Source organism: Erpetoichthys calabaricus, chromosome 10 (assembly GCF_900747795.2).
Source record: "Erpetoichthys calabaricus chromosome 10, fErpCal1.3, whole genome shotgun sequence".
In the NCBI taxonomy this organism is placed as follows: domain Eukaryota; kingdom Metazoa; phylum Chordata; class Cladistia; order Polypteriformes; family Polypteridae; genus Erpetoichthys; species Erpetoichthys calabaricus.
The window spans coordinates 20435999-20450367 of record NC_041403.2 but is presented as its reverse complement, the minus strand read 5'-3'; the positions used below and the strand labels follow the sequence as shown (position 1 = coordinate 20450367).

Here is a 14369-nt window from a genome sequence, read left to right as displayed (position 1 = left end):
AAATTGGTTCAGAAGAGTTTAAAAACAGTTACTGGCAATTAAGTGAAAAACCTCATCACTGTAACTTTAATACAGATGTCATAACGTTTATCTTAATTAAAAACTACAAGGTGTTCTTTGTTTTTTGGATATACTGCAGTCCTTTTTTGTGTGTGTGTGTGTGTGTGTGTGTGTGTGTGTTTAAAATTTTTGTTTCCCTCCACATTGTAAATTTTAAGTTAGATTATACCATTCACTATGAGTTTGACATGGTTTGTTTTACAGATTTTATTGTGAAGATGAGGATAGTGAGACATGTACTCTGGAGTGGCTTTAGATATATTATGTATGCAGCTTCCTAAGAAAAGTCACCGTAGTTAACAATTTTTTCAGACATTCAGCCTGTTAATATGAAACTGAGGAACCCTTCTTGTCCTACTTCTTGTACGATTACCCTGTCTCCATTTTGTGTTAATTCATTTCTATTTATGGAAGCCTTTTCTTAACCGCTTTGGACTTGTATTTTAAATTGGAGTGAGAGAGAGAGCAAGTGGTGTACATTTTATTCCGTTACCTGCATTGTCATTTATAATACTTTTGTTGAATGCATTATTGGTAGTAGGACTTGTCAATGAGAGATTTAGAATTTTGCTCAAGTAAAAATTGAGATATTCTTTTTCTTCTGTCTCTGATCAACATTTTTAAAATGCAAAATGTTGATCAATCATTAATGATCATAAGCTGGAACTTCAAGGTCTCATTAATCTTAGCTTAATGTTATACAGGAGATCCATTTAAATAGTAAAGATTGATCTTTTTATTTAAAAACGGTCTTGGCCAAGTATTTTATTTTTAACTTCAGTAAAAGCAGGAGTTGGAAATTGCATTCATAAAGCATCCAGTATGTACTTAGGGAGAGATCAGACTCTGAGGGATGCTATATTGTTGAGGTGGGGAAACCTTATTTGTAACCTGACTTTTATTAGAATGCACCTCCTACATATGTTAATTTTTTTTCTTTAAGACCTCATAAAAGTACAGATGCAGCCAGCATGGGAGCACCATTCCACTTCTTTGTTAAAACTGGATGGCTTACAGAAAGGAGAATGACTTATGGTTCATGATTTGTCTCAAGTGATGTATGGATATATTTTATCCCGATGTGGAATGAGAGTGAATAAATTACTATAGCACCAAAACATACCAGTATGAGGGTTAAGTTCTCTTCCACCAAAAGTCATTGGTATGAATTTGGAGTTGCTGAAAGCAGAAGTACAGCTGGTTAGAGCAATAAAGGCAAAAACCATTCCATATAGGTGTTTTGTTTTTTTTCCCACTGATGTTTTGGAAGCAGTCTGTAAATTATTGTGGAATTTTTCGCTCTACATGTGCAGCATGTGGACAGGTGATTTAGACAAAGAGTTTAGACAAACTAGCTCAGCATCAGCAGATGTAACAGATAAGCTTCACCTGTGTTGATCACCAAAGCAGATGCCTGCTCACTGTGCTGCTTTTATTATTGGAGGTGTTCTCTCTCAGCTGCTAACCCCTAAGGGAATACGGCAATTACCCGCACCAGGTGCTCTTATCACCATTCCTTGAATATATTATAATGGAGATTCCTGCATTCGTTATTTTGGTTTGTCTACACTCTCATTACTATTAATTGTATTCTTTTAGTGCTCGGTACCTATTTTATAGCACTCCCCATGCACAGCTTCCTCAAGCAAAGAGATTTGCTAGCTGTGCACAAGCATAGCAAATGGTTAACTTCAAGCCTGAGGTACATCTGTGCCAATCACCAACGCAGGTACCTGCTCACCATGCTGGTTTCTTTTGAAGACTTACGTTCTCAGCCGCTAACCCCTTTGGAAATGTGATAATCACAAACAACTGGTACTCTTAGCCCTTGACCCAATCAAACAGTACAAAATCAATATTATTATAAAGCAAAATAAATAGATAGATAGATACTTTATTAATCCCGATGGGAAATTCACAATAATATATATAATATATATTCATAAATAACATAGTAAAAGCGATAGTAGCAAAAGTAGGAAGTATATTTGAAAAGAGACATGAAAGTTTAGGAAATATATTTGAAAGTGTCTTATTAAAAAACACTCCTGCACAAAGAAAAGGTTTCTTTGAGTTCTTCATTATTTTGTTGTTCGGTTCTCTGCTTTCCTTGCTCTTCTCTCTACTTCTCGGATCTGCCTTTTTTTCTCTGCATGCACCCCAAACTTAAAGGCCTAATTTCACATTGAATTAACAGTGGTTACAAGAATACTAAGTAAATGTTTGCTGACCTTAGATGAGTTTTTTTTTTCAGTGTGTGTTTAAAATATTAAATAGCCCAGAGTTTAAACATTTCAGGAGACTAAGTAAAATCAAACGTCCAGGTTTTGTAATTGCTGTCTGTTTACTCAGGCGTCCTTATTGCTAGTAGGTTAACCGCACAGTTCACATTTTGACTGGTATTTGCAAGTCAAGTTCTTATTTTACACATTGTTCAATTCATAAATTATAATTTTGAGATTTGAACATTAAAATCTTCGTATGGCTTATGTTTATACCAATAAACAGGCCCTCCTGCATTGTTGGCTGGAGAAAGTTATGTAGCCTTGCTGCTGCAATGTTGTGGAAATGAAATTATTTTTTGTAATTTTGATTTTTTACTTACCTTGCCCACATAATATTCAAGTGAGCATGGGTAGTTGCCAGTTATATAGAGTAATGTCAGCTTTGATAAGAAAATGTATTTGTCAGGTGTGTTTTTGTGTGACCCAGTTATTACCTTCCTTTATACAGTTTCTATATCGGCATATATTTTGGGGCCTGGTCTGTCTCAGTTTGCACCAGATCATTGTGGCATAGCCTCGGAATTTTCCAAGGCAAGCACCTTGAGCATGGGAAAGGCACTATATAAATAAAATGTTGTTTTTTATTATTATGTAATGCTGTACTTTATTATCTGAATAAGTGCATACATTGTGAGCATCACATTGGCCTCTTGCTTAGGAAAATATGTTGTCTTAAATGAAACAACAACACATCCAGTTTAGAATTGTACTGGTTTTGGGTTAAGAAAGGAACAGCAGTCAATAAATACTTGCTGTATGATAATACGTTATTGTAGGGCCGTGCTATTGCAGCTCTAAACCACTAGACATTTTTGCTGACATGTGTAATGCTGAGAAACAACTGAAACAACTTTTCTCTACATAGCCTTTTTTCCTTTCCTTTAAACAAGGGCAGCCTCAAGCCTGGCCAGGGGCAGCCCTCTGGTTTGTTTTTCCACAAAGAGAAAGAGCAAACATAGAGCTTCTTTGGTAGTGTCATCAAAACTAGTGCATTTTAGATGGAAACAGTGGCCCTCTTATTGTATTATTATCCACTATTATAGTGGATAAAGGTCAAAAGGTGCTTCACAGCCACATTGTGTATAGTGTTAATTTTCTGCTCAAAGCATTCCTGGTAATCTGTCCACTATGCCAGTACTTTTTGCAATTGCCCTTTAACTCCTTGCTTATCCGTCTTTAAGAAAACATTCTGATGTGAAAGGGATGATAAGGGAATAATTGAACAGAAAGTACCTCTCTGTGCTGGCTATTGTCTTGTCTTGTATTGGTCTGTATCCGTCACACTTACTGGTTGATCAAGTATAGGCATGCATTAATGTGCACTGCCTAACAGAATAAGTTCTTTGTACCTCTTAATATTCAGTGTTGTCCACCCTTTTATTTGATCAATTTTTTTCTCATCAATTCTAGGGAGAATGAAGTAGAGGAAGTAAAAGAGGAAGGACCAAAGGAAATGACCTTGGATGAATGGAAAGCCATGCAAGATAAAGAGCGAGCCAAGGTTGAGTTCAACATTCGAAAGCCTAATGAGGGTGCCGAGTGGAAGAAAGGATACGTTTTGCACAAATCTAAGAGTGAAGATGTAAGTTGGGCAGTATATTTTTGTTTCATGTATCAATTTTGAAACTTGTTTTTGTTGCTATTAGTGAGCATGTTGTAGACGAGGCTAAGACACACTTCTTAAAATCTACGCTGTGAAATGAACAGCCTTGACACACAAGAAAAGGTTTGGGGCAGCCACCCATATACTTGAGCCTGGCTGCAAAAAGGCAGATTGTGAGCACAAATGATTACAGTGTTGAGTCTAAAACAGAACTGATCGATGGAGGGGAGATGGTGGGTACTTATGGTCTTGTCAGAGGAAGTGATGTCATCAGGCCAGGAATCATAAGTGATATCTTCAGCCTCAGGCAGAATTTCCTGTATGTGGTCTGCAGAGATAACAGGTTTAGTGCATGTAGCGTGGAATTACCTTCTCTTGGTTGTTTTGGCTGACTCCCATGCGCACGTGTGTGACAACACGTTAAAGCCCTACTGGTACTGTTAACAATAAGTTACTTAATTCTTAATATGTTGTTACATCCTGTGATTTACTTAGTCTTTCTTAGTGTTGTCAACAAAAAAATTTGTTATGGAAATGCATGCTAAGTTATTAATAAGATAAGGTAATATGGATAGTTTTTAAAAGAGGAATTTACCTTTCGTATACACTTGCACGTTTTTGCTAATTTGACTGTAATGAATTAAGCTTGTTTCGTTGAATGATCCGTCATTGTTATTTAGAAAACACATTTATCCTTAAGAGAGCTAAAAAGGAGTTTTGATTACATAAATCTTATTGATTAGCGGAAGGTAAAATTTTGCTCTTCATAATTTGGTCAGTTTGTAAACTTTAGTGCAGATAGATTAATGTCTGAAGGCTGAATGGAAACTGTCAGTCTACAAAACACAACTGTTTGACCTGAGATAGTCAATACAGCTGCATATATCTGAAATAAGAATAGACAGCAGAGGGTCTGATTAGTCCCAAGATGCAGTGTAAAATGGTGTGTTTTTAAAAGGCACTTTTCTCACTCATGAGAGCTGCGATGTTCATGTTAATTTCGAACACAGTACCTAAAGGCCTTTTTTAAGGGAGTTTTAATAACGCAAGAAAAATATCAGTGAGGACCTAAAACAATTGGACTTTTTGACAGTTTAATAATTTTGTGGAAATAGTATGGTAACAGTTCATTGCTAATGTCATACTTCAGACTGGAGCCCCCAGAATAAACATTTGACTGTATTTGAATGAATACATATTTTTAATACAAAACTTTACATCTCAATTGTTAGTTTGTGATGGACATAAAATACAAATAAGTACTGGCAGGTGCTGATAAAGGACTGTAAATAAATGTACTGACAAGCATACAGTACAGAAAACTGAGTGCCTTAATAATGAGTTAAAAAAAAATTTTTGATTTGGTCACCATTAATCTGTTCTGTAGGTTTTTCAAAATTAACAGATAATACAACAATCACATATTTTATCTTTAATAATTTCTTTTTATATTTGTCCTGTGCTGTCCAGGACAGTGATGTTGGTGCCTGTTGTTTCCGGATTGTTTTTGTCTCCTAAATTTCTATAGTAACCTGAGTAAATTAATACAATTTGTTAAAAGATGATATTTGAACTAGGGTTGCATGGTATGAAAAACCCAACTTTTAAAACAGTACAGTACAAGCATTTTGACAACTTCAGTACCAGAATTAAACAATGGAGACCTTGGGCCTCATTAATAATGCCGTGCGCAGAATTCACACTAAAACATGGCATACAGACAAAAACAGAAATGTGCGCACACACACAAAAAAATTCAGACAAATGAAACTGTGCGTAAGCAAAGTTCTAGGCACTTCCCCTTTGTAAATCCCCATCAGTGTGAATTTTAATACATGTGCCCACAGCCCCACACATATACTCCTCCCAGAATTTTGCATATTTGAATATGCAGATCAATACAAAGAGCCCCTGCCGGTCAGTGTTTTGTTAAACAATGGTAAAAGTAACTTAGCCCACAGCATCATACTGCGTCCGCCGGCTTGCTTTCTTCCCAAAGTGCTATCCTGCTGCCATCTCCTCCACAGGTGAACGACATGCACACACTTGGCCGTCCAGATGATCTAAAATAAAACATGACTTATCAAAAAAGGCCACCTACTTCCATTGCTCCGTGGTCCAATTCTGACCTTCACATACCCATTGTAGGCGCTTTTGGCAGTGGACTGGGTTGAGCATAGGCATCTAACTTGTCTGCAGCTATGTGCGCCCCCATCCCAGCAACCTTCGATACACTTTGTGTTCAGACACCTTTCTGTTACATCCAACATTAAGTTTTTCTGCAATTTGTGCTACAGTAGCTCTGACCAAATGAGCTAACCTTTGCTCCCCACCCCATCAGTGAGCCTTGGGTGCACATGACCCTGAAGCCTGATTGCCGGTTGCTTTTACTTGGACCCATTTGGTAGGTACTAACCTCTGCATGCCAGGGACACTCCACAAGACCTGCTCTTTGGAAGATTTTCTGACCCTGTTGTCTAGATATCACAATTTTGCCCTTGTTAAAGTCACTCATATCTTTGCATGTGCCCATTTTCCCTGCTTCCTACATGACACCTTCAAGAGGTGATTGTTCACTTTCTGCCTAATACACAGTGCATCCGGAAAGTATTCACAGCACATCACTTTTTCCACATTTTGTTATGTTACAGCCTTATTCCAAAATGGATTAAATTCATTTTTTTCCTCAGAATTCTACACACAACACCCCATAATGACGACGTGAAAAAAGTTTACTTGAGATTTTTGCAAATTTATTAAAAATAAAAAAACTGAGAAATCCCATGTACATAAGTATTCACAGCCTTTGCTCAATACTTTGTCGATGCACCTTTGGCAGCAATTACAGCCTCAAGTCTTTTTGAATAGGATGCCACAAGCTTGGCACACCTATCCTTGGCCAGTTTGGCCCATTCCTCTTTGCAGCACCTCTCAAGCTCCATCAGGTTGGATGGGAAGCGTCGGTGCACAGCCATTTTAAGATCTCTCCAGAGATGTTCAATCGGATTCAAGTCTGGGCTCTGGCTGGGCCACTCAAGGACATTCACAGAGTTGTCCTGAAGCCACTCCTTTGATATCTTGGCTGTGTGCTTAGGGTCGTTGTCCTGCTGAAAGATGAACCGTCGCCCCAGTCTGAGGTCAAGAGAGCTCTGGAGCAGGTTTTCATCCAGGATGTGTCCGTACATTGCGCCAGTCATCTTTCCCTTTGTCCTGACTAGTCTCCCAGTTCCTGCCGCTGAAAAACATCCCCACAGCATGATGCTGCCACCACCACCATGCTTCACTGTAGGGATGATATTGGCTTGGTGGTGAGCGGTGCCTGGTTTCCTCCAAACGTGACGCCTGGCATTCACACCAGAGAGTTCAATCTTTGTCTCATCAGACCAGAGAATTTTCTTTCTCATGGTCTGAGATTCCTTCAGGTGCCTTTTGGCAAACTCCAGGCGGGCTGCCATGTGCCTTTTACTAAGGAGTGGCTTCCATCTGGCCACTCTGCCATACAGGCCTGATTGGTGGATTGCTGCAGAGATGGTTGTCCTTCTGGAAGGTTCTCCTCTCTCCATAGAGGACCTCTGGAGCTTTGACAGAGTGACCATCAGGTTCTTGGTCACCTCCCTGACTAAGGCCCTTCTCCCCCGATCACTCAGTTTAGATGGCTGGCCAGCTCAAGAAAGAGTTCTGGTGGTTTCGAACTTCTTTCACTTAATGGATGATGGAGGCCACTGTGCTCATTGGGACCCTCAAAGCAGCAGGTCTACAGACAATTCCTTTGACTTCATGCTTGGTTTGAGCTCTGACATGAACTGTCAACTGTAGGACCTTATATAGATAGGTGTGTGCCTTTCCAAATCATGTCCAATCAACTGAATTTACCACAGGTGGACTCCAATGAAGCTGCAGAAACATCTCAAGGATGATCAGGGGAAACAGGATGCACCTGAGCTCAATTTTGAGCTTCATGACAAAGGCTGTGAATACTTATGTACATGTGCTTTCTCAGTTTTTTTATTTTTAATAAATTTGCAAAAATATTAAGTAAACATTTTTCACATTGTCATTATGGGGTGTTGTGTGTAGAATTCTGAGGAAAAAAATGAATTTAATCCATTTTGGAATAAGGCTGTAACATAACAAAATGTGGAAAAAGTGATGCGCTGTGAATACTTTCCGGATACACTGTATCCCAACTAATGACAGGTGCTATTGTAATGAGATCATCAATGTTATTTGCTTCCCCTGTATGGGCTTTCTGCGGCGAATCAGTATATATTCATCATGTATTATTGTTACGTGACATTTAAAAAACTCTGCTTTACAGTTGAAAAAGTCTTCTAACCTCCCTTACAGGAAGGATACCCCCAGTCGGTTAGTATTGTTAACCTGTCCGTTTAGTACGAGTATTGGGGAAAAAACATTTCTCAGATGCATTGTGATTTCATATCTTGGATAATTCTGCATCAGTGCAAAAATCCTCTAAATCAGATTATGTGGCCTTGTAAATGAACTGGAAAATGTGCACAGTACAGTGTTTCAGATAAGAAAAGTATAACGGTAGCAAAATGATAAATAAAACAAATAATACACTGCATCTTCAGAGTAAAAGACGTTTGGGACAATAGACAGGATTTCTTGTTTTGAGTAATTAAAAAAAAAAAAGATAAAAATTGTAGTATGACGAAACATAAAATAGACAGCTACAGTCATGGCCGAAATTATCGGCACCCCTGGAATTTTCCTTGAAAATGCACCATTTCTCCCAGAAAATTGTTGCAATTACAAATGTTTTGGTATACACATGTTTATTTCCTTTATGTGCATTGGAACAACACAAAAAAAAAACAGAAAAAAAGCCAAATCTGACATCATTTCACACAAAACTCAAAAACCAGGCTGAACAAAATTATTGGCACTGTCTACTTAATATTTGGTTGCACGCCCTTTGGAAAAAATAACTGAAATCAAGCGCTTCCTATAACCATCAACAAGCTTGTTACACCTCTCAACTGGAATTTCCGACCACTCTTCTTTTACAGACTGCTCAAAGTTACTCAGATTTGAAGGGCGTCTTCTCACAACAGCAATTTGAGATCTCTCCATAAGTGTTCAATCAGATTTAGATCCGGACTCATTGCTGGCCACTTCAGAACTCTCCAGCGCTTTGTTTTCAACCATTTCTGGGTGCTTTTAGAGGTATGTTTGGGGTCATTGTCCTGCTGGAACACCCATGACCTCTGACGCAGACCCAGCTTTCTGACACTGGGCCTTACATTGCGCCCCAATATCTTTTGGTAGTCTTCAGATTTCATGATGCCTTGCACACAGTCAAGGCATCCAGTGCCAGAGGCAGCAAAACATCTTAGAACCTCCACCATGTTTGACTGTAGGTACTGTGTTCTTTTCTTCATAGGCCTCATTCCATTTTCTGTAAACAGTAGAATTATGAGCTTTACCAAAAAGCTCTACCTTGGTCTCATCTGTCCACAAGACGTTCGCCCAGAAGGATTTTGGCTTCCTCAAGTACATTTTGGCAAACTCCAGCCTGGCTTTTTTACATTTCTGTGTCAGCAGTGGGGTCCTCCTGGCTGTCCTGCCATAGCATTTCACTTCGTTCAGATGTCGACGGATAGTTCGAGCTGACACTGTTGCACCCTGAGTCTGTAGAACAGCTTGAATGTGTTTTGAAATTGATTGTGGTTGTTTATCCACCATTCGGACTATCCTTCGTTGCAGTCTTTTATCAGTTTTTCTCTTCCGTCCAGGGAGATTAGCTACAGTGCCATGTGTTGTGAACTTCTTGATTATGTTGCGCACAGTGCACAAAGGAACATGAAGATCTCTGGAGATGGACTTGTAACCTTGAGTTTGTTGATATTTTTCCACAATTTTTGTTCTCAAGTCCTCAAGACAATTCTCTGCTCTTCTTTCTGTTGTCCATGCTTAGTGTGGCACACTCAGACACACAACAGAAAGGTTGAGTCAACTTTTCTCCATTTTAACTGGCTTCAGGTGTGATTGCTATATTGCCAGCACCTGTTTCTTGCCACAGGTGAGTTCAAACGAGCATCATATGCTTGAAATAAAACGATTTACCCACAATTTTGAAAGGGTGCCAATAATTTTGTCTGGCCAATTTTTGGAGTTCTGTGTGACATGATGTCAGATTTGGCTTTTTTTCTCTGGTTTTTTGTGTTTTTCCAATGTACATAAAGGAAATAAACATGTATATACAAAAACATTGGGAGAAATGGTGCATTTTCTGGGAAAATTCCAGGGGTGCCGATAATTTTGGCCATGACTGTACACAGTAAAATATCTAAATAAATACACAAATATTCCACCTTGTCTTGATTTTGTGGGGCAGCCAGGAATTTAAGTGAACTTTGACAATCAAGATCAACTCTCTTACGTGAAGTTATTCCTGGATGATGACAAGGTTGACAGAATTATTGTCAAGAAGAATCGTTATACTGAACCATCTAAGCAGTTTTCCGTTTCAAAAAGATGGGAACCTGTAATTCCTGATGAAATCTGGGCCTTTTTAGGCTGATTGATATGGCAAGGACTTGTAGAAAAACCTTAGCAGCAATGGTATTGGTCCAAGAAAAAAATTTTGGCAACACAATTCTTTGGAGAAATGATGTCTGAGTGTAGTGTTTCACTAATTATGACATATCTGCAATTTACCAACAATGAAGATTTTTTGAGAAAACCTATCCAGCATCCAAACTGAACATAATATGATATATATATATATATATATATATATATATATATGTGTGGACAGTGATATCAGCATTGAAGAAAGCTTAAAAGGGCAGACTGTCATGGATACAGTACATCGCGTCAAAAAGAGCAAGATTCAGCATAAAGTTTTATGAGCTTTGTGAATGTAAAACGTAACACATTTGGAATTTGTTTCTGTACACAAGGAAAGGGACGATGTTTGATCAGAAATACAATCAGTACAACGTTGCTACATCAAGAATGCTGATGCTGACTTAGATGCTCTGGTGGATCAAGGTTACTGTGTAATCATGGACAGTTTTTGACTTTCACCAGAGCTATTTTACGTCTTGCTGCAAAGAAAGACTAATGCTTATGGAACAGTGCGTCCCAACCATTGTGGCATGCCTGAAGACTTGAGTGAGGTGTGCTAGTAGCTTGGCAGAAGGATAAAGTGCTTGCTAGGAAGTGGAAAGACAAGAAAGATGTTTGCCTTTTTTGCACTGTACATAATGCAGCTATAGTCACTGTACAACCAAAAAACAAGTAGGTTATGAAGCCTTGTGCTTTGGTCAACTACAATAACACAATGGGCGGTGTAGATTGTGCAGATCAAGAACTGTCTTTCTATCCTTTTATATAGAGGCAAAAAAAAATACAAAAAGATTTATCGTCATCTGGTGGAACAGTACATTTGAAATTTGTTATAAAAAAACGAAAAGCTGGCAAAGCTGCATCTCATGCAAACTTTACATGCCAGCTTTTACTGCACATCCACCATTAACACTACCGCTAAAGAGACGCGGTCAACCCAGCACATCACGGATCAATTTGTAGTTTCTTATTGGAAGACATTTTATTGATTATATACCTCCAACAGAAAAAAACAGAATCAAACTTGTACCTGTGCAGTATGCTGTTCAAAAACTGATAAATCTGGAAAGAAAATCCAAAATTAAACATGCTGTTATTGTCCCGACTGTGATGTTGGATTATGTCTTTCACCGTGCTTTAAGATTTACCACACAAGGACTCATTTTGAGACTATAAACTGTTTTGGCATCATTAGTAGTCTGTTGTTATTTTTGTTATAATTGTTCATTTCTTATTATTTTTATTCATCATTGCTATTATTATTTGTATCATTAACACTTTTGAGATTTAATAGTTTTCATGCCACGAAAAAAAAACACGCTTTTTACATGTTTTGTTGGAATAAAATGCAACGCTAAGGAGATTAATAATGTGAAACATGGTGTGTTTGTGTACATAATAAATGTATTTGATTCAATGTTATTGTACTGTACAATCAGTTATATTGTTAAATATTCCACTGAGTGATTTCTGGCTGCATCACTAAAGTATAATTTATATGAAAAAACTGGGCTATTCCATGCCAATTTTGGTTCCCGTGTGCTTTTGTAAGATGCCTATTAATTATATGAGTTCTAATCATTTTCATTCTGTTTAGGCCCATGCCGATGAAGCTTCTGGAGAACATCATTTCCGGAAACCAGCTAATGACATTACATCCCAGCTGGAGATTAACTTTGGTGATTTGGGACGCCCTGGCCGTGGCCGAGGAGGCACGCGTGGTGGCGGCCGTGGACGTGGAACCCGGCCAGCCCGTGGAGGAAGGTCTGATAAGGTGAGACTCGGCAATACTTGAATTTTTCATCTGTTTTATTGCTAGTTTTTTTATAAATCTCAGGTACTATTAACATAACATTCCTATAATCTAATTTAGCAGTAATGTGTAATAAAGAAATGTAGACCAGCACTTGGAGAATGTCCAGGAAACTCCACTGGACAGAGCTCACTCATGAACAGTCACACAGTAAAATGCACGTATTAAAATAAAACATCATGTTTGGGTATATATTATTAACTTAGACTTGAAGCAAACAAATGTGAGTTGATTGTGTTTTCATATATATTTATTTCTTTCCATCTCTCTACAGGCTGGAGGTGTGTCTGTTCCTAATGTGGATGACCCAGAGGCATTTCCAGCTCTGGCTTAAACAGAAAAGTTGTCGTCAGCCGAACCTTAAGCCCTTCGGGCCCTCCTCTACGAGGCTTGCATGCTTATGGATCCTTTTCCAACTATAAGAAAAATGAAAAGACTGTCATCCATACCATTCACACCTGAGGACTGAAATTTTATCTGTTCAAAAAGGACTTCTCTTGCTACACAGAAGCAAAAATACTGGTAGAAGGTTTTGTATTTAGAAACAAGGTAGCAGGGATGTTTTCATACAGTAATTTTTTTCAGAGATTATGCATTCTTCATGAATACTTTTTGTATTGCTGCTTGAAAATATGCATTTCCAAACTTGAAAATATAGGTGTGAAGAGTGTGTAACAGTTAGTCATTGGTGTCCTATGGCTTGTTTTATTTCAACAGATCTCAAGTGACACTCAGTTTTTAGAAAACTGCTGCTCTATTTTATTCAGCTCTGCCAAAAAAGTATATAATAAAATGGTTGTGTTTTATTGCTATATGGAAAACTAGATGTGAAGGTAGGCGGAGCTGGTGCAGCTCTGTGACACAACTAGATGACAAAAAATTACATTTTTTTATTCGGGAAACAGACATTTTAACAGCATTTTAATCTTACAGTGAAACCTTGAAGGTTTAACTAGGCAATCTGTTCTCATTCCTTTTATTTTCAAATAATGTGGGGTTTCTTTATTGTATTGATGGCCTCCATCCAAGTGTTCTAGGCAGCTCAGGGCCATGGAGAAAAAAGCCTCTGTGATAACCACTTAGCATACTTAGCTTTCTGCTGGGAAATAATGTGTTGACGTGATGAATTATTTTTGTCTGTCCATATTTTTGGTAATGTGATAACCAAATTATGGCACAGAAATTGGGAAGGGTGGGGGTGGAGTTGAACGGAATTTAATTTGGAATTCCAGAAAAATCTGGGAATATGATTCCAGCATAATGACTAGTCAAGTTTACACATTTGGAGTTGCAAATTACAGTTCCCTGGGACAAACCAGGAAATTCAATATTTTGTATATATTCTATTTAGAAATGTTTGCAGTTGATCTGCAAGAAATGAAGCTGAATTTCTGCAGCTTATGGCATGTGCCAAAAAAAGAAAGCATCTTCTAGGTTTGTTTTTAAGTTGGAATGTCCCAAAAAAGTAGAAACATTCGGTTTAGTGCTCTATACAGGAAAAAAACTTTTCTAGCAGCATTTTTTTTTTTTTTGCATAATTCTTCTGAAAGAAATGAGTGATTTATACTTATTGTTATTTGGCAACTAAGCTAAATGTCATGTGTGAATGCTAACCCTGCTAATGGGCACCAGTTTGAAAATGGTAAGTACTCAATATGTAAAATCTTGATGTAGCACATGAGTGATCAAAAAATTGTTTTTGGTAACACTACCATAAGCATAAAATAAGCTTTGTATTTAGTAATTGCAGGTCTAGCTGGCTTTGTATATAAAATAAGTTTCTCAAGTGGACTTTGCATTGTACTGTTGGGTCCAAGTGAGTTTGGGTTGTCTTGACTCAGAACCCCTTTCTGCAAACATCCCTGTTTTAATAAATTGCTTAGAGGTGTTTAATGTGTGCTGCCTAAGGCAGTGAGTAGTGTGGCATATTATTATTTCTTCCTTTGAGAGAGTATTTTTGCAACTTTGGGATTGTATGAGGGCGCTACCCAAAATATTTTGGAGCACTTTC

At 38.0% G+C, this 14369-nt stretch overlaps 1 protein-coding gene across 2 annotated transcripts in view; it reads left to right on the top strand.

Annotated features, from left to right (window-relative positions):
• Positions 1-13039, top strand: part of serbp1a (SERPINE1 mRNA binding protein 1a) — a 42273-nt gene extending 29234 nt beyond the window's left edge. For both annotated transcript variants that reach the window (XM_028810986.2, XM_028810987.2), the window contains exons 6-8: positions 3756-3927; positions 12143-12319; positions 12633-13039. In XM_028810986.2, the coding sequence (XP_028666819.1) occupies positions 3756-3927; positions 12143-12319; positions 12633-12692 (409 nt within the window). In that variant the 3' untranslated portion in view covers positions 12693-13039. The remainder of the gene's footprint in view (positions 1-3755; positions 3928-12142; positions 12320-12632) is intronic.
• The last annotated feature ends 1330 nt before the right edge of the window (positions 13040-14369 follow it).